This window comes from Pristiophorus japonicus, chromosome 5 (assembly GCF_044704955.1).
Source record: "Pristiophorus japonicus isolate sPriJap1 chromosome 5, sPriJap1.hap1, whole genome shotgun sequence".
NCBI lineage: Eukaryota > Metazoa > Chordata > Chondrichthyes > Pristiophoridae > Pristiophorus > Pristiophorus japonicus.
The window spans coordinates 281710066-281731098 of NC_091981.1; the positions used below are offsets into that span (position 1 = coordinate 281710066).

The window sequence follows — 21033 nt, forward strand, 5'->3', positions numbered from 1 at the left end:
ATAAGGGTCATTTAAACATGGACCACTTAATAATGCATACCTTCTAGATATCAAAAAACAGACATTAAGTACCACAAAGTATAGTTCAAAACACAATTATAATTTTAGGTGCTCAAGCATTCTACTTAAATTGATGCACTATTAATTTGTTAGCTACTTAACCACTTAACTCTCGATTTAAATACAGTACATACGTTATTAAACAGTACATTAGGGTGGATGGTGATCCATGACTTTGATTCATCCACACACAGGCAATAGCTAAATTAATATGATGTAAAGTATGTGCAGATGTTGCAATTGACGATAGTGGAGAGGAAAGAGAAACTAAAATGTATGTTTTTACCATTCACAATGACAGTAGCTTTGGTCTTGGAAGTTTCTGTTCCACACGCATACTCTCCAGAATCTTTCATAGTTACTTGATGAATTATCAATTTGTTTACAGTTCCTTGCTGAGATATTTCATATTTCTGACTCTTTCTAATTCTTTTCTCATCCTTAAACCACTTCACTAAAGAATCAGGCTTGGAGGTTTCACAGCTCAGTACAATCTCTTCACCTGCTAATGCCACCAAGTTCTCAAGTTGCTTTGTGATCTCTGCTGGTTTTTCTGAAACACAAAAATTATTAATATTCTTACACTTTCAATCCTCACAGTTTAGAGCATTTATTAAACATAGTTGTTGTGTATGCAATAACTCAATAGACCGAATACTGTAAACTCCGAACAGGTACAAACCTGGCTCTACTTTATTAGGGCCCAAAGTGATTACATTACAAGATGGCTGGCCTTTTATGCCTGGGCCGCACACACGTGCACACAACCCAATGACCTCCGACAGTGGTGCCACCTGGTGGCTAGTAAACTCAAGCATACATACATGACAATATCCCCCTTTTAGATATTAGTAATGGTCTTTTTACAAATTGAGACGGTCCGGGGCTTTCCGCTCCCACGTTAAATGTCTCAGTTCAACTCCAGCCTTGGGCGAGCGTTCTGAGTCTGTTATGACTGGGGCTGGGTAGCTGAACTGATGGGAATGGCAATGACCACGTTAGGGATTGAAAGTCCAGATTCATTGATGACAGCGGAGTCCACTGATGACTGAGGGTAGGTTGGTTGGTCACTGATTGTGTCTTCCTCAGACTGTTCCGATTCATCCGTGTGCAGCAGCTTTATCTGATCAACATGTTTCCTGTATTTTTGCGCATTCTTGATCTTAACGATAAACACTTTGTTACCCTCCTTGGGCACAGCCTCAAAGTACGGTGGAGCCAATTTAAAACCGAGTTGAGAAGGAATTTCTTCTCCCAGAGGGTTGTGAATCTGTGGAATTCTCTGCCCAAGGAAGCTCATTGAATGTATTCAAGTCACAGATAAGATAGATTTTTAACCAATAAGGGAATTAAGGGTTACGGGATCCGGGCAGGTAAGTGGAGCTGAGTCCACGGCCAGATCAGCCATGATCTTGTTGAATGGCGGAGCAGGCTCGAGGGGCTAGATGGCCTACTCCTGTTCCTAATTCTTATGTTCTTATGTAATAGTACCGGCGATCCATTTGGGACCTTGACCATAATTCAGTACATACACAGGATCATTGATAGAAATGTCGCGTGACACAGTAACGCGATCATGATACCCTTGCTGACTTTGACGTCTGTATTCGACACGATTATTCAAGTCAGGGTGGACAAGAGAGAGCCTGGTCTTGAGACCTCTCTTCATCAATAGTTCAGCAGGGGAAACTCCGGTAAGCGTATGGGGTCCTGTCCTTTAACTAAGCAATATGCATGACAAGCGAGTTTGCAGTGAACCTTGAGTTACACAATTCATACTCTGCTTAATGGTTTGGACCGCACGTTCTGCTTGTCCATTGGATGCGGGTTTGAATGGTGCTGACTCCACATGTTTGATAACATTGAGTTTCATGAACTCTTGAAACTCTATACTGATGAAGCAAGATCTGTTGTCGCTTACAACGATGTCAGGCAGACCATGCATAGAAAACATGACACGAAGGCTCTCAATGGTAGCTGTGGATGTGCTGGATAAGCATCCACCACAAAGAAGAACATCTTTTCCAGGAAGGGACCTGCAAAGTCGATGTGGATCCTGAACCATGGTTTAGATGGTAACGACCATGGTGCTTTACTAAGCTGCATCAAGTGTTGCACTGATGCACACATGATTCCAGATCAGAGTCAATTCCAGGCCACCATACATGAGACCTGGCAATGGCTTTCATCATGACAATACCGGGATGCGTGCTATGTAGATCATGCACAAATTTCTCTCTGCCTTTCTTGGGCATAACAACACGACTACCCCACAGTATACAATCTGATTGAATGGATAGTTCATCGTTGCGATGGATGTAAGGTTTGGTCTCCTCACACATTTGCTTGGGTATGACAGACCAATCACCGCTAAGTATACAACTTTTCACAACCGATAATATCGGATCCTGGCTGATCCAGGTCTTAACTTGTTGGGCCGTGACAAGGGTTCCTTCACTTTCAAATGCACCATGACTAACAGCAGGTCTGCCGGTTGTGGCATTTCCACCTCCGGTGTGGGCAACGGCAGATGGTTCAATGCATCAGCACAATTCTCAGTGCCAGGTCTATGGCGAATGGTATAATCATAGGCAGATATCAGCGCACACCTCTGGATGCGGGACGATGCATTGGTATTGATACCTTTGTTTTCCGAAAACAAAGAAATGAGTGGCTTGTGTTCTGTTTCCAGTTCAAACCAAAGATCAAACAGGTACTGATGCATCTTTTTAACCCCACACACATAGGCTTGTGCTTCTTTCTCTACCATGTTGTAGGCTCTTTCCACCTTTGACAAACTTTTTGAACCATATGCAACAGGTTGTGATTTGCCCGACTCATTAGCTTGTTGGAGCACGCAACCAACTCCATATGACAAAGCATCACAGGCCAATACTAGACACTTACACGGATCATAATGTACCAGCAGCTTGTTAGAGCAAAGCAGATTAGTAGCTTTCTCAAAAGCTCTATCTTGAGACACACCCCAAACCCAGTTGTCGCCTTTTCTTAGCAGCATGTGCAGTGGCTCTAATAAGGTGCTCAATCTAGGTAAGAAATTACCGAAGTAGTTGAGTAGACCAAGGAACGAACGCAGCTCCGTCACATTCTGAGCCTTGGGTGCATTTTTGATGGCCTTGGTTTTCGAGTCCGTAGACCTGATACTGTCAGCAGCAATTTTCCTCCCCAGGAATTTGACTTCCGGTGCCATGAAGGCGCACTTCGAGCATTTCAGTCTGAGTCCCACTTTGTCCAGACGATGTAGAACCTCTTGCAGGTTCTTCAGATGTTCGGCGGAGTAATGACCTGTGACCAGTATGTTATCTTGGAACACGACGGTTCTGGTGACGGACTTCAGTAGACTCTCCATGTTCCTCTGAAATATGGCTGCAGCCGAGCGAATTCCAAAAGGGCACCTGTTGTAGATAAACAGTCCTTTATAAGTGTTGATGCATGTAAGTTTCTTTGACGTGTCGACCAGCTCCTGTGTCATGTAGGCCAATGTCAGATCCAGTTTTGTGAACGACTTCCCCCCGGCTGGCACTGCAAACAGGTCATCAGCCTTCGGTAACGTGTATTGATCCTGTTTCAAAATTCGGTTGATCGCAATCTTGTAGTCTCCACAAATCCTGATAGTGCCATCACTTTTCAGCACAGGAACAATGGGGCTGGCCCATTCGTTAAATTCGACCAGTGATATGATCCCCTCACGCTGGAATCTGTCCAGTTCGATTTCGACCTTCTCGCTCATCATGTACAGAACTGCCAGAGCTTCACGATGGACAGGTCTTGCATCCGAGTCCACGTGGATCTGCACCTTGGCTCCCGTGAAATTGCCGATGCCTGGTTTAAACAGCGGGGGGAACTTGGTCAGCACTTGAGCACATGGAGTATCCTCCTCCGACGACAATTTTGATCTCGTTCTAGTTCCATTTGATTTTTTCTAACCAGTTCCTGCCGAACAGCATTGGACCATTGCCTGGAACAATCCATAATGGTAAATCGTGAACCGCACCATACGACACCTTGATTTCTGCACTGCCAATCACCATTATGAGTTCTTTAGTGTACGTACGCAACTTGGCATTGACTGGACTCAGCTTCGGCCTCACAGCCTTGGTATCCCACAGCCTCGAATGTCCTCTGGCTCATTATTGATTGACTCGCACCCGTCTGTGTCCAATTCTATCAATACCGGCACACCGTTAAGTGTTACATTAATCATTATCGGTTGGCTCTTTGTTAGGAACGAATACAGTCCATACACTTCCTCCTCTGGTATCTCGGATTGCATATCCGGATCCGCGCTAGACTGGTTATCATCCTCCACGTGGTGTGTCGCAGCACGCTTCCTTAGTTGCGGACACATGCGCTGGAGATGCCCCACTCTCGAACAGCCTTTACAAATATACTGTTTAAACCGATACTGATGATGCCGATGATTTCCCCCACAACGCCATCACGGTGATATCGGATTTATTCCCGTTGGCGAACTTTGAGCAGCCACAGGTTTCGCGTACGCAGTCGGGTAGGCCCTATGCAGCTCTGCCAAATGACGATACTATCTTGTTTACAGTACTTGCCGAGTTCCGATTTTTCAATGATATCTGCTTTAAGCTTTTGTCCGTCGTCATGCATGATTGGGCAATCATGATGGCCTTGCTCAAATCCAGCGTCTCCATCCCTAATAGCTTACGCAGGATCACCTCGTGGTTGATGCCGATTACAAAGAAGTCCCGCAGCCAATGCAGTTTCAAACTTACACGGTCCAGTTAAATGTCTTACGTAGGCAACAAATTCCAATACATCCTGGCCCTCAGAACGAACGTGCCTATAGAATCGATATCTTGAGATGATGATGCCTTCATCTGGTTTGAGATAGTCACGTACCAGAGCACACAATGTTTCATAGTCCTTGTCCGTTGGACTTAAGGGCGAGAGGAGATTCTTTATGAATTCATAGATTTTCAGACCGCAAACCGTGAGGAGGACCGCCCTGCGCCGAACTGCGTCTGTCTCTTTCTCCATTTTGTTGGCCACGAAGTACTGGTTCAAGCGGGCTACAAAGTCTGCCCAATCTTCTCCCTCCACGAATCACTCCAGAATTCCAATTGTGCTCATTTTTGCATGCGAAGATTCTTGTTACCTCGTTGCCAAATGTTGTGTATGCAATAACTCAATAGACTGAATACTGTAAACTCCGAACAGGTACAAACCTGGCTCTACTTTATTCGGGCCCAAAGCGATTACATTACAAGATGACTGGCCTTTTATACCTGGGCCGCACACACGTGCGCACAGCCCAATGACCTCTGATAATGGCGCCACCTGGTGGCTAGTAAACCCATACATACATGACAGTAATGATGGTTTGTATCAACAACACTGACCCAGGAAGGCCGTTTACTCCTCTTCAAAAGGTAGAAGAGGGAGTGGAAATCAAATGCAGAGTTGTCACTGGATTCCTTTCCACACCTCTTAGCAGCTTGCACTTGAGCAGTATGAATGGCTACTCATGAAAAAGTTATCCCCGCCTCCATGTAGTCTTGTATGGTTTGGGAAGACGAGAAAGGGAGCGCATAATAATAACAGTAGAGAGATCAGGAATCTTTCAAAAATCTTTGTTTAAGTGGTCCGTAGTAGACTACTGATCCTTTATTCTAAAAGAGCGAAGACATGGGGCAAAGTAACCCTCTTGCAACACTTCTGCTCCATAAGAACAGTATGATTAGAACTGGTCTGTTTACAGTTTGTTTAGAGATCAGCAATTAATTTCTATCTCCCACTAACCTCGCTAAATGAAAACTATTCCCAGTTGATATTATGTGATCACTTCAGCTATCTAGGATTATGGTACATTATATTGTAGTTTTGTGCCCGCTTGAGCAGTGATAATGCTCTTGTATACAGCTAGTATAGATAAATGCTTCTACATGTTAGAAACTGTTTCTTGAGATTATAATGGGGAGTTATTGACATCTGCTTAGGCAAACAATAACATTCTGAACCCTTTGATATTGTTAAATGTGCATAGTGTCACTGATTACTTGTATAAGTGGTGATGTAAACAGATCATACCTTTCACCATTAGTGAGGCTTTTGAACTGAGATTCCGGACATGGAAAACAACTTCTCCTGCATCTGAATGAGCTGCCTCCTTAATGCTGAGCATGTATTTTCGGCCAATATTAAATGACTCAAATCGTTCATTGCCTTCCACTAATTGCCCATTTACGGTCCAGTAATATTCATCGATGCTTTCATGAGAAAGTATACATTCAAAAGATCCATTTTCTCCTTCTTTAATCTCTGTGCTCTTTAGCCGCTTTGTGATTCCAATGTTCAGATCTGCAACAAAGTAGGTATTTAAAGAGAGAGCCACAGACATAATTAATTGTTGACTCTGATAAACATTGGGCTACAAGAATACTTTCCACCAGTTATGCTGATCCTATCTGACTGTATTGGGGAATACCCTTACCCAATTCATATACATTGCAAGTACAGATATATTGCTTGGAAGATATTGTCAAACAGATATGGTAGCAACATGATGTTATTGTTTGTTGGTAGGCAAAATGTTTCTTAGTGTACCTGAGAGTTGGCAATGCAGGATTCTAACGTTATACAATGGGGCCATGATTGCAATTGGTGGCACATGACAATACAAACCGCCAGAGTTTACTTCACTCCCATAGTTTATTAGCATAAAATATCAGAAGAAAGGGAACTGAAGAAAGATGCGTGGGGTGTTCTTATGGGATGAAATAAGGAAAAAGAATAAAGATGGTGGATACAGCAAATCAAAAAGAATGCATTTGCCTTTCCTACCCAAACATAGGGCCCAAGTTTCGGGCCGCGCGACCTGGACGCCGTTTTTCGCGCCAGAAAGTGCGCCTAAAAAAAACTTACCTATTCTCCGGCTCCCTGCAGGTCCTCTGGAGCTGGGTGTGGCGCAGCACGAGCTGTTGGGGGCGGAGCCAGGTCCCTGCGCTGAAAACAGTGCCGGGACCTCTGCACATGCTACAGTGGGCGCGCCCAAAGCTGTGGGAGGGGCCCGAAGCACGCAGCACCTAGCCCTGGCCGAATTGCCTCACTGGGGCTGCGTGAATAAGGCTCCCCGCCCCCCACCGCGGCGACCTGACCTCCGCAACTCTCTCTCCCCCTCCCCCCGGACCTCCGCGACTCTCCTCTTCCCCCCCCCCCCCCGGACCTCCGCGACTCTCTCTCTCTCTCCGCCCTCCTCCCCGACCTCCGCGACTCTCGCCCCCCCGGACCTCCACAGCCCCCACCCCGAGACCCGACGCCACCTATCTGTAAATCCAGCCCGAGGGCTTGGGCCCGGCCGTTCAGTCTCCTTCTCTCCCTCCCCCCACCCCCCTTCCTTCCCTCCTTCTCTCCTCCCCTCCCTCCTCTCTCCTTCCCTCCCTCCCTCCTCTCTCCTTCCCTCCTCCCCCTCTCCCCCCTTCTCCTCGCCCCTCCTCTCCTCCTCCCACCCCCACGACTCCTCCTCCCCTCCACCCCCCACCCCTCCTCCTCCCTCCCGACCCCCTTTCTCCCCCTCCCACCCCTTCTCCCCACCCCCCTTCTCCCCACCCCCCCCTTCTCCCCTTCCCCCCTTCTCCCACGCCCCTCCTTCTCCCCCACCCCCCTTCTCCCTCTCCCCCCAACCCCTTCCCCCACCCCCCTCCTTCTCTCCCCCCACCCCCCTTCTCTCTCTACCCCCCACCCCCTCCTTCTCCCTCTCCCCCCCTTCTCCCCCTCCCCCTCCCACCCCCCTTTCTCCCCCTCCCCTCGCTGTCAGAAACACAGACACTGACAGACAAAGAGTGAAAGACACACACACAGACAGCCAGATAGAGACACTGACAGAGACACACTGGGGGAGGCCGTCCCAGCACGCTTTTGGAGGACTCCCGGTGCTGCAGTCGGTAAGTAGAAAATGTTTTATTTATTGATTTAAAAAAAAATGTATTAATTTTTTTTGATTGATTTATTGGTTGATTTATTGATGTATTTATCATTTATTATTGATGATAGCTCTTTATTTGTAAAACTGAAGTGTTTAATGTTTGTAAACTTCCCTTTAAACACCACCCCCCCCCCCCATTCCCTACGCCTGATTTTCTAAAGTGTAGACAAGGTTTTTTCGAACGTACATTCTAAGTTAGTTTGGAGTAAGTTTTCACTGCCTAAACTTTGAAAACAGGCGTAAGTGGCCAGACACGCCCCCTTTTGAAAAAAAAATTCTGTTCCAAAGTGAAACTGACCTAACTGACTAGAACTGGAGCAAACTAAATGCCGAGAATTCAAATTTCTAAGATACTCCATTCTAAACCAGTTGCTCCAAAAAAACAGGAGCAACTCAGGCCGAAACTTGGCCCCATAATATTTGCTTTGGAATTTCTTTTGGCCACATAATTTTTGACCCAGAAATTGATCTCGGGCGGTGGCGCAAAACGGGCTATATTGTATCGGCCGCCCGTTATACATCGTGTCTGATGAAGTCAATGGAACTGAATATCAGGGCGGTCGATCCGATACCGTCTGTTTTGTGATACTTCCAAAGATGAATTTCTAGGCCAATATGTATGACTCAGATGAGCTTTACACCAAGTTAAATTAAAATGAACCTTCGGATGGAACTCTGGTAGCTCATAGGCCTATACATTCGGCTGCACAGCACCCGAAAAACGGGTGCTAACTAGCCTACTAAGCCGCCAACTTGACGGACAGGACATGCGCACACATTCCGGCCATAAGTGCGCCACACGCCCTGTTGGAAAAGGGAAAACATAGGCGATCCCATCTTGATCACCAATATTATTATACCAGACTAATGCTAAATCCTTAAGCTAGCTGACTTTTCCTAGACCTCCTTTTCCGAGCACCTTTCCATCTCTTAGAACATCAGAATTTATAGTGCCAAGTCATTAACATGATCTGGTCACATCCCCAGCACAGGCCTGCCCCCTAGCAAAGATAAACATGAAAGCACCTGCAGAACTCTACACTAGCTTCAGGGCCGTCTGTTTTCTATTGAATAAGAGTGGCCAAAGCCTTCAGGCCTAAAGAACGCTAGAAGTAAGAGAAAGGTGCCACTTACATTTACAGCCTCCCTTACTTTGTTGTCTGGCCTTCTCAGACTTTCTAATGCAAGGGAGTCCCAGGTTCATCACCAACTCCTTCAAGCGTACTTCAAAATGGGCACCCTTCATATGAAACCATAAGCAATTAAGCAGGCAAGCAGGGAACCTTTAACTGTTCCTCGTATCCATTGGAACATTTGGCTTATCCTATTGCAGACTCAAACCCAGATCAGCCACTCTGGAGAATTCCAATAAATTCCAGGGCAAAGATCCTGCGTCCTAGGCCTTCATCCCCTTTCTCGTGACCTTTGTATGTGGGGATATGCGCTGCCTGGACGCTGTCCTCAGAAAAATCAGCCTCTTAAAGTCTCCCAATATTACAGCCTTACTACTTCTTCAAACCTCTATGAATGATCTATAAATCGGTTTTCACTATACATCAGTCTACAATGGACACCCAATAGTGTTGCATACCTTGGATGGTGACCTTAGCACTTGCTTTGTCACTGCCTATGTCACAAGTATACACTCCAGCGTCACTTTTATTCAGGTCATGAACGATAAGGCAAAGTGTTTTTCCAGCATGCAGCAGTTCATATTTGTCACTTGAACCAAGAATTACATCATCTTTTTTCCACATGGGATTGACCTTGGGCTTAGATACTTCACATTCCAGTGTGATCATTCCTCTCTCTTCCCCAACAGTATCATCCATTGATTTCATGAAGACCACTGGCTTTTCTGCAATATGACAGATAGAAGACAAACACAGTCAGTTTTATTTTCAAAATTTCCTAGTAGCTAAAAATCTACCTTGCTGGTGATTGTTCTAGCACAACTGGCTCTGCTGTAAGTACTGAGAGTACTGCTTTGTCCTTTAGTGAGACTTTAAACCAAGGTCCGCCTGTTACTTATATGAGATCCCAATACACTATTTGAAGAGAAAGGCATTCACCTGGTGACCTGCACAACATTCCTCCCTTAACCAACATCACCAAGAAAAAGATTAGTCATTCATTTCACTGCTGTATGGGAGATGCTTCAGACACGTTTACTTTTATAACAGTAACTGCATTTCAAAAGTAAGTGATGTTAAACCAATATCCCGTCTGCCCTCTTAGGTGAATGAGAAAGATCCCATTGCACTACTTAAAGAGCAGGGGATCTAAGTTGATGCTCCAGTGCAGTACTGAGTGAGTGCTGCACTGTTGGAGGTGCCATCTTTCAGATTAGCGATCCCATCTGTCTCCTCAAATAGGCACAAAATATCCCATGGCACTATTTTGAAGACGAGCAGGGGAGTTCTCCCCAGTGTCCTGGACAATATTTATCCCTCAACCAACAGCACTTAAAAAAAATCTGTTCATTATCACATTGCTGTTTGTGGGATCTTGTGCGTAAATTGTCTGCCACCTTTCGTATATTACAACAGTGACTACATGTCAAAAGTACTTTATCGGCTGTAAAAGTGCTTTGGACGTCCTGTGGTCATGGAAGGTACTATATAAATGCAAGTATTTTCTTTTTAACACTTTCTACATATGAATCTTTGATGACCTCACAAATATAAGAAATGAATGATGAACGCTGTTTAAAAAATACTAGAACCCCTTCTCTTTAGTTAACCAGTCATCATCAAGTATTCTTATTAAGAAATGCTGAATGTAAATTAAATTTCCTTCTATTCTACTTCAATAGCATCCTTTGACCTTGAGTTCACATGAGCATCACCCACTTCCTCACTGTAATTTTATTTTTCATTTGAATGAAATTACAAAATAATTATGAAATTTGGGCAGTGAATTTATGTAGTGAACTCAAGCCTAATAAATTTGGTGCAGATTGTCCACAATCATTTCACTTAGGACACATGCCTCCCAGAAAATAGAGATTTTTAAATCTCATCTGCCTTGACTGGATTAGAATAGAGGCTTTAGAGGTGAAGTAACAATATTCAGCACAATCAAAGCGCTTTCGATAAAAAATCCCTGGCATACAGTAAACCCGAAGGTTTATATTTGAGTTAATGCTAGTTCACGAAAATCTATTCATGTTCAGCAATGTTAAACCTTTAATGGCTCACACAAATATTATTTCATTCCGAACAAGAGATAACGGGGTGCTTACCTCGAACATTCAGCTGTGCTGTTTCCGTCACCTCTCTCACTTTCAGCATAACGGTCCCTGTGTCATCGGGTGTTACACCTTTCAGAATTAACGTATGTCGCGTTCCTTTTTTCTTTATCTCATTGAAGTTATTTGAGCATAAGAGAGTATCATTTAGATACCACTGAACATCTTCATCATCATGGGATAACTCACATGAATATACTAGATTGCTGTCCTCCTCAGTATCTACATTCTCCAAATGTTTTATTATTTCTATTTTTAGAGCTGAAAATGCAAACACAAACATAGTTAATGTTTCTACCTTGAATATATACATGATTAGCATACAGTTAGGTAAACTTTCAGAGATTCCATTCCAGGCACAGAGTCTTGCTCAATGAATTGGAGAATCAGCGCCTGATTCGCAGCAACCCCGATTCAGAGCACTCTCGAATGACTCTCGAATCATTGGAAAATTGGGAATGTGTGAATTGTGTGCACTGAGCTACAGGCCTGGTTCTCTGATCCGTGTCAAGAGAAATGCACACCAGAAGCAATGTTTGAACGTTTATCAAAATGTAGAATGTTCTATTCCCCTTAATATTAAGTTAAATGAATTCCACTAACAAATCACAAGAGACAAAAATGCTACTTCCAATAAGCTTCATTTGAGTAGAATATCAAATAATACAAGTATATATACTCATGCACGAGAATAAACAAATCAGCCATGATCTATTAGTATGGTAGAACAGACTTGAGAGGTTAAATGGGCTACTCCTGTTCCTATGTTTCAAAGAAATTTGTTTAAGAGGATCAACACACATCTGTGTAATTGTAGTGGGTCGTACTTATTGCTTACTAGTAAGGGGAGAGGGCACACTTCCATTCTTCCAGCTCTGCTATCCTGTCTCATTTAGAACTTCCACTGCCAATATCACCATACAAAATTGGTCCTCCTGCTTCATCAGGATGCAACCGGCGTGCTGGGGACTCTATTCGGCCACAAGAGGCAGTGCACCGATCGCGAAGACGACGAAGATTGGCTGATGGGAAAGTCAGCAGAGAAACTATCCGAAAACCGGGGGAAAGGGAGCGGGGGAGGTCAGGAGTGGTGCGTGGTGAGTGGTGGCGAGCAATGGCCAGGAGTAGCACTCCTGCTCCTTTTGGCTCCACACTCGGGTTAAGTGTAGCATTTCTAACTCATCTTTTTTGGTGACAGCCTCCAACGGTTCCTTTAAACACTGCAGGTTTGGTTGCTGTTCACGTGCAAGGCACATGCTGCAATCAGTTGCGATCCAATATCAGAAAGGGGCTTGAAATAGGCATTAGGGCCACGATTTGCAATACAATTGGCCCAACGCTCATTTCAGGTGGGCTCCTTGGGCGACTGCAGGGCATCCTAACTAATATGGCATACGTCGTGTACCCAGTGGGAACGGGTGCGGGCACGACATGCGCTAGATTTCTTGGTCTACAGCTTTAAAAAGGAGGTGAATGAGGGAGAGAGGACCTCATATAAGGTATATAACATGCTACGGTGAAAAGAAACAGTTGATTTGGAGCATTATTCCAAGTTAAAGCACAAGAATGTGACACATATAAACTAGCAAAGGACAATGTGATTAATGTGAGCAAAGGAGGCAACATTTCTGGCACCATTCGAGAGGCAGTTAAATGGAAGGCATCTCTGGAAGAATGGGCTAAAAGGCATTGCTTATATGTATTTATCCTAGTGGCCTAAAATCCAAGTAATTAAAAATGAATTTTGGGCTTCAGTTGAAAAAAATACATTCACTGGGCTTTGGTGTTAATATTAATTACCAGTCATGCTTTTTTTAATATATAGCAGAAAATAATTTTTATTGCAAGCGTCAATTCTTACCTTCGACTGTGAGTGTGGCTGTGGTCTGTGCATTACTTGATTTGCAGCTATATTCACCAGAGTCTTTGGGTGTGAGATTTGTAATGGTAAGTTCTATCACATTCTTATTTTGTTTAAATTTGCATCGGTCAGAAGATTCAATTAAGCTCTGGTCTTTGTACCATCTGACCACCTTAGGAGTAGGTGTAAACTCACAGTTCAAAGTAGCAGAGTGCTTCTCTTCCACTGTAATGTTCTGTAGTTCTTTGACTACCTTTGACGGAGGCTCTGAAAAATAATCACATTTGAATTTATATGTGAATTTATATTATGACTGTCAAACAACAACAACTCGCATTTATATAGCACCTTTAACATAATAAAGCTTCCCAAGGTGATTCACAGGATAGTAATAAGACAAATTTTGACACAGAGCCACATAAGAATATATTAGGATAGGTGGTCAGAGTTAAACTTTAGGGGGCATCTTAAAAGGAGGTGAAGAAGTAATAGAGATCTGACCTAATAGAGGTCTTTAAAATTAGGAAAAGTTTTAGAAACATAGAAAATAGGTGCAGGAGTAGGCCATTCGGCCCTTCGAGCCTGCACCGCCATTCAATGAGTTCATGGCTGAACATGCAACTTCAGTACCCCATTCCTGCTTTCTCGCCATACCCCTTGATCCCCCTAGTAGTAAGGACTACATCTAACTCCTTTTTGAATATATTTAGTGAATTGGCCTCAACAACTTTCTGTGGTAGAGAATTCCACAGGTTCACCACTCTCTCGGTGAAGAAGTTTCTCCTCATCTCGGTCCTATATGGCTTACCCCTTATCCTCAGACTGTGACCCCTGGTTCTGGACTTCCCCAACATTAATAAGAACATAAGAACATAAGAATTAGGAACAGGAGTAGGCCATCTACCCCTCGAGCCTGCGCCACCACCCAACAAGATCACGGCTGATCTGGCCGTGGACTCAGCTCCACTTACCCGCCCTCTCCCCGTAACCCTTAATTCCCTTATTGGTTAAAAATCTATCTATCTGTGATTTGAATACATTCAATGAGCTAGCCTCAACTGCTTCCTTGGGCAGAGAATTCCACAGATTCACAACTCTCTGGGTGAAGAAATTCCTTCTCAACTCGGTTTTAAATTGGCTCCCCTGTATTTTGAGACTGTGCCCCCTAGTTCTAGTTGCCCCGACCAGTGGAAACAACCTCTGTGCCTCTATCCTGTCTATCCCCTTCATTATTTTAAATGTTTCTATAAGATCACCCCTCATCCTTCTGAACTCCAACGAGTAAAGACCCAGTCTACTCAATCTATCATCATAAGGTAACCCCCTCATCTCCGGAATCAGCCTAGTGAATCGGCTCTGTACCCCTTCCAAAGCTAGTATATCCTTCCATAAGTAAGGTGACCAAAACTGCACGCAGTACTCCAGGTGCGGCCTCACCAATACCCTGTACAGTTGCAGCAGGACCTCCCTGCTTTTGTACTCCATCCCTCTCGCAATGAAGGCCAACATTCCATTCGCCTTCCTGATTACCTGCTGCACCTGCAAATTAACTTTTTTGGATTCATGCACAAGGACCCCCAGGTCCCTCTGCACTGCAGCATGTTGTAATTTCTCCCCATTCAAATAATATTCCCTTTCACTGTTTTTTTTTCCCCAAGGTGGATGACCTCACATTTTCCGACATTGTATTCCATCTGCCAAACCTTAGCCCATTCGTTTAACCTATCTAAATCTCTTTGCAGCCTCTCTGTGTCCTCTACACAACCTGCTTTCCCACTAATCTTTGTGTCATCTGCAAATTTTGTGACACTACACTCTGTCCCCTCTTCCAGGTCATCTATGTATATTGTAAACAGTTGTGGTCCCAACACCGATCCCTGTGGCACACCACTAACCACCGATTTCCAAACCGAAAAGGACCCATTTATCCCGACTCTCTGCTTTCTGTTAGCCAGCCAATTCTCGATCCATGCTAATACATTTCCTCTGACTCCGCGTACCTTTATCTTCTGCAGTAACCTTTTGTGTGGCACCTTATCGAATGTCTTTTGGAAATCTAAATACACCACATCCATCGGTACACCTCTATCCACCATGCTCGTTATATCCTCAAAGAATTCCAGTAAATTAGTTAAACATGATTTCCCCTTCATGAATCCATGTTGCGTCTGCTTGATTGCACTATTCCTATCTAGATGTCCCGCTATTTCTTCCTTAATGATAGCTTCAAGCATTTTCCCCACTACAGATGTTAAACTAACGGGCCTATAGTTACCTGCCTTTTGTCTGCTCCCTTTTTTAAACAGAGGCATTACATTAGCTGCTTTCCAATCCGAAGGCACCTCCCCAGAGTCCAGAGAATTTTGGTAGATTATAACGAATACATCTGCTATATCTCTTTTAATACCCTGGGATGCATTTCATCAGGACCAGAGGACTTGTCTACCTTGAGTCTCATTAGCCTGTCCAGCACTACCCCGCTAGTGATAGTGATTATCTCAATGTCCTCCCTTCCCACATTCCCGTGACCAACAATTTTTGGCATGGTTTTTGTGTCTTCCACTGTGAAGACCGAAGCAAAATAATTGTTTAAGGTCTCAGCCATTTCCACATTTCCCATTATTAAATATCCCACTTCTCATCTTCTAAAGGACCAACATTTACTTCAGTCACTCTTTTCCATTTTATATATCGGTAAAAGCTTTTACTATCTGTTTTTATGTTTTGCGCAAGTTTACCTTCGTAATCTATCTGCCCCTTCTTTATTGCTTTCTTAGTCATTCTTTGCTGTCGTTTAAAATGTTCCCAATCTTCTAGTTTCCCACTAACCTTGGCCACCTTATACGCATTGGTTTTTAATTTGATACTCTCCTTTATTTCCTTGGTTATCCACGGCTGGTTATCCCTTCTCTTATCGCCCTTCTTTTTCACTGGAATATATTTTTGTTGAGCACTATGAAAGAGCTCCTTAAAAGTCCTCCACTGTTCCTCAATTGTGCCACCGTTTAGTCTGTGTTCCCAGTCTACTTTAGCCAACTTTGCCCTCATCCCACTGTAGTCCCCTTTGTTTAAGCTCGTTTGAGACACTACTTCCTCACCCTCAATCTGTATTACAAATTCAACCATACTGTGATCACTCATTCCGAGAGGATCTTTTACAAGGAGATTGTTTATTATTCCTGTCTCATTACACAGGACCAGATCTAAGATAGCTTGCTCCCTTGTAGGTTCTGTAACATAGTGTTCTAAGAAACAATCCCGTATGCATTCTATGAATTCCTCCTCAAGGCTACCCCGTGTGATTTGATTTGACCAATCGATATGTAGGTTAAAATCACCCATGATTACTGCCGTTCCTTTTTCACATGCCTCCATTATTCCCTTGATTATTGTCCGCCCCACTGTGAAGTTATTATTTGGGGGCCTATAAGCTACGCCCACCAGTGACTTTTTCCCCTTACTATCTCTAATCTCCACCCACAATGATTCAACATTTTGTTCATTGGAGCCAATATCGTCTCTGACAACTGCCCTGATATCATCCTTTATTGACAGAGCTACCCCACCTCTTTTCCCTTCTTGTCTATCTTTCCGAATTGTCAGATACCCCTGTATGTTTAATTCCAAGTCTTGGCCACCCTGCAACCATGTTTCTGTAATGGCCACCAAATCATACCCATTTGTAATGATTTGTGCCGTCAACTCATTTACTTTATTTCGAATGCTGCGTGTGTTTCGGTAAAGTGTTTTAATACTAGTTTTTAAACCATGATTTTTAATTTTGACCCCTCCTGCAGCCCCTTTATATTCATACATATTGTCCCTTCCTATCACCTTGTGGTTTACACTTACCCCAGTGCTACTCTGCTCTGTTGCCTCCTGCCTTTTGCATTCTTTCTTGGGGTTCTGTTCATCTGAGCTCTCACCCACTCTAACTAGCTCAGAGACCTCTCCTGGGTTCCCAAGGTAGTTTAAAGCCCTCCCAACCGTACTATTAAAACCACCCGCGAGAACATTGGTCCCGTCTCTGTTGAGGTGTAATCTGTCCGACTTGTACAGGTCCCACCTTCCCCAGAAGCGGTCCCAATTGTTCAGGAAACTAAAGCCCTCCCTCCTACACCAATGGGAGAGTGGAGAGCACCAGTTCCAACTATCACAGAACGGGAGAGCGGAGAGTGGATTGAGAGAGAATGTTTCCACTTGTGTGGAAGAGCATAACTAGAGGCCATCAATACAAGATAGTCACCAAGAAATCCATAAGGGAATTCACAAGAAAGAGTGGTGAGAATGTGGGAGTGGTTGAAGCAAATAGTATAGATGCATTTAAAGGGAGGCCAGACAAGCATATGAGGGAGAAGGGAATAGAGGGTTATGCTGATAGATTTAGACGAGGAAAGAGAGGAGGCTGGAGTGGAGCATAAATGCCAGCATGGACCTGTTGGGCCGAGTGGCCTGTTTCTGTGCTGTATATCCTGTGTAATCCTATGCAAATATAAGGAGTGAATACTAAAGCTTAGGGCCTGGATAGCTAAAGGCACTGCCGCCAATTGTGGGGAGCGGGGGGGGGGCGGTGGGGAGTGAGGTGGCGAAGGAAATTCGGGATGTGTAAACGGCCAGAATTGGAGGAGCACAGAGCTAGGATAGGGTGAGGCCATGGAGGGATTTGAACATAAGAATGAGAATTTTAAAATCAAGGTGTTGCTGGACTGAGAGAATGTAGGTAAGCGAGCACAGGGATGATGGGTGAATGGGATTTGATGAGTTAGGATATAGGCAGCAGAGTTTTGAATGAGCTCAAGTTTACAAGGATGGAAAGTGAGAAACTGGCCAAAAATGCATTGGCATTGTCAAGTCTGGAGGTAACCAAGGCATGGATGAGGCTGAGGGAGGGGTGGAGATGGGCGATGTTACGGAGGCGGCACTAGGTGGTCTTGGTGATGAAGAGGATATGGGGTCAAATAGATGCTCATCCTTGGGAACATCCCAATGTATCTAATGAATTTATTAGTTGTCTAACTGAATCTAATGAGCCTTTCACTTTGTTTTTATATTGTTCCTACAATAGGGTGCCCAATGCTGCACACAATATTCTAGCTGCAGCCTAACTCAGTGCTTGCTTAAGTTCAGCTTTCCTCTTCAAATCTTTGTTTAGAGTGTTATTACTATTTTCTTAGTTATTTAGAATTCCCCTGCAACTGATAAGTAAGTTAAAGATTCAGATATTCATTTTGCCAGTAGCCTACCAATATTTATGGGTAGGGAAAATGGTTATGACGCTGAGGTACTACATTCTGTAGGTTTCTGTGGGAGCATATGCTGACATAAGTCACTGTCTAGAAGAGAAGGAGGTAGAAAATTGGGAGAATGGGGAAGAAGAGAGTCTGAATACCTTTAATGGTCAGCCTCGCCTCAGATTTTGATTTCCCTGCAATAAATTGCAGCAAGCCAGTCATCTGACAAGTTGTTTTTTTCAGAGTGAGACGATGAATAGTGCCACAATGCTCAATGTCCACATCTTCAGAAGCATGAAGAATTTCATCATTTAGTAACCACTTTGGAGGCTTCACGTCAGCAACTGAAAGCTCACACTCAAGAATGGCGTCATCTGGTTCTGTCACTTCCACATCAGATATCGGTTTAATGATGGCAATTGATTGCTCTGTAAAAATAAAATATATTTAAGGAGATTTGATCAAAGTTGGTCAATTTGTTTTGAATATTAAATTATACAGGTATGTAACCTATTGCATTCTTTCACTTGTCATATTTTACAGGCATAAAACGGGTTCCAAAGGATCCATATCGGGTCCGTCTTTCCCTTAGGCATCCAGGGCGCACACCTGAACAGGGTCTTTGTATATGCAAATTCGATTGCGAGTGACTGCAGCACGCGCCGCATATGTTGTGGTCAGTTTCTTCAGGCACTTATTAAATCCGTGGGCTTTTGAAAGCCACCGTTCACCCCACTCCCAATTGACTCCCCAGCAAAATTTATATGAACGGGAATGTGCGCTGGCAAAGCATACCGAAAATTTGTACCTCTTATATATAGGTTAAATTTTCAAATTTAGTGCTCTTGACTCAGAACTTTGTATGAGAGAAGCACAGATTAGGAATTCATAAGTCAAAGCTTATCACATAGCTTACAGGGCACATTTTCCGCTTTGAGCATTCGTAACAAAATAAATGAGTTGACGGCACAAATAGATACAAATGGGTATGATCTGATAGCCATTACAGAGACGTGGTTGCAAGGTGACCAAGGCTGGGAACTAAATATTCAGGGGTATTTGACAATTTGGAAGGACAGAAAGAAAGGAAAAGGGGGTGGGGTAGCATTGTTAATAAAGGATGAGATCACTGTGTTAGTGAGAAATGGTATTGGCTCAGAAGATCAAGATGTTGAATCAGTTTGGGTAGAGATGAGGAATAATAAGGAGAAGAAGTCACTGGTGAGAGTAGTCTATAGGCCCCCTAACAGTAGCTACGCTGTTGGACAGAGTATAAATCAAGAAATAAGGGAAGCTTGTAAAAAAGGAACGGCAATAATCATGGGCGATTTTAACCTTCATATTGATTGGACAAAGCAAATTGCCAGGGTAGCCTTGAGGAAGAGTTCATAGTGTATCCGGGATAGTTTCCTTGAACAGTACGTTGAGGAGGCTATCTTAGATCTAATACTATATAATGAAACAGGATTAATAAACAATCTCCTAGTAAAGGATCCTCTAGGAATGAGTGACCATAACATGGTTGAATTTCAAATTCAGTTGAAGGGTGAGAAAGTTGGATCTCAAACCAGTATCCTAAGCTTAAACAAAGGAGACTAAAAAGGTATGAAGGCAGAGTTGGCTAAAGTGGACTGGGAAAATAGATTAAAGTGTGGGATGGTCGATGAGCAGTGGCAGACATTTAAGGAGAAATTTAATAATTCTCAACAAAAATATATTCAAATGAGATGAAAGACTAAGGGAAGGGATAACGATCCGTGGATAACTAAGGAAATAAGGGATGGTATCAAATTGAAAACAAGGTCATACAAAGTGGCCAAGACTAGTGGGAGGCCAGAGGATTGGAAAACTTTTAAAAGCCAGCAAAGAACAAGTAAAAAAAAATAGAGAGGGAAGACAGATTATGAAAGCAAACTAGCACGAAATATAAAAACAGATAGTAATAGTTTCTACATAAAAAGGAAAAAAGAGTGGCTAAAGTAAATGTTGGTCCCTTAGAGGATGAGACTGGGGAATTAATAATGGGGAACAGCGAAATGGCAGAGACTTTGAACAAATATTTTGTATCGGTCTTCACAGTAGAAGACACTAAAAACAACCCAATAGTGGATAATCAAGGTGCTATAGCGATCACTATCACTAAAGAAGTAGCACTCGGTAAAATAATGGGACTAAGGGCCCAAGTTTCCACATGATTTGCGCCTGATTTTTAGGAGCAACTGGTAGAGAACGGACTATCTTAGAAATCGCAATTCTCCACATTTTTTTTTCTGCAGTTCTAGTCAGTTAGAACAGTTTCACTTTGGAACAGAATTTTTTCTTCAAAAGGGGGCGTGTCCGGCCACTGACGCCTGATTTCGAAGTTTCCACAGTGAAAACGTACTCCAAACTAACTTAGAATGGAGCAAGTGAAGATTTTTGTAGAACTGAAAAAACCTTGTCTACACATTAAAAAATCAGGCGCAGGTTACAAATTAGGCGTCCAGAACAAGGTGGGGAGGGAGAGGGGAAGGGGGGAAGGGAAGTCATTAAATTCTATAATAAATCCTTATTTATACTTATACAAATATTATACAAATAAATCCAACCTGAATAAAAATTTATAAGCAAAGAAAAGATTAAATAAACCATCTTCCTACCTGTGTGAAAGTGCTTCGGG

The 21033-nt window shown here is 43.4% G+C and overlaps 1 protein-coding gene across 32 annotated transcripts in view; it reads right to left on the reverse strand.

Annotated features, from left to right (window-relative positions):
- The window catches only part of LOC139264722 (obscurin-like), a 571531-nt gene that overhangs the window by 425908 nt on the left and 124590 nt on the right, over positions 1-21033 (reverse strand). For all 32 annotated transcript variants that reach the window (XM_070881692.1, XM_070881694.1, XM_070881707.1 and 29 more), the window contains 6 exons: positions 18533-18802; positions 13144-13410; positions 11277-11543; positions 9624-9890; positions 6139-6408; positions 347-613 (listed from right to left, as the gene is read on the reverse strand). In XM_070881692.1, coding sequence (XP_070737793.1) covers positions 347-613; positions 6139-6408; positions 9624-9890; positions 11277-11543; positions 13144-13410; positions 18533-18802 — 1608 coding nt within the window. The remainder of the gene's footprint in view (positions 1-346; positions 614-6138; positions 6409-9623; positions 9891-11276; positions 11544-13143; positions 13411-18532; positions 18803-21033) is intronic.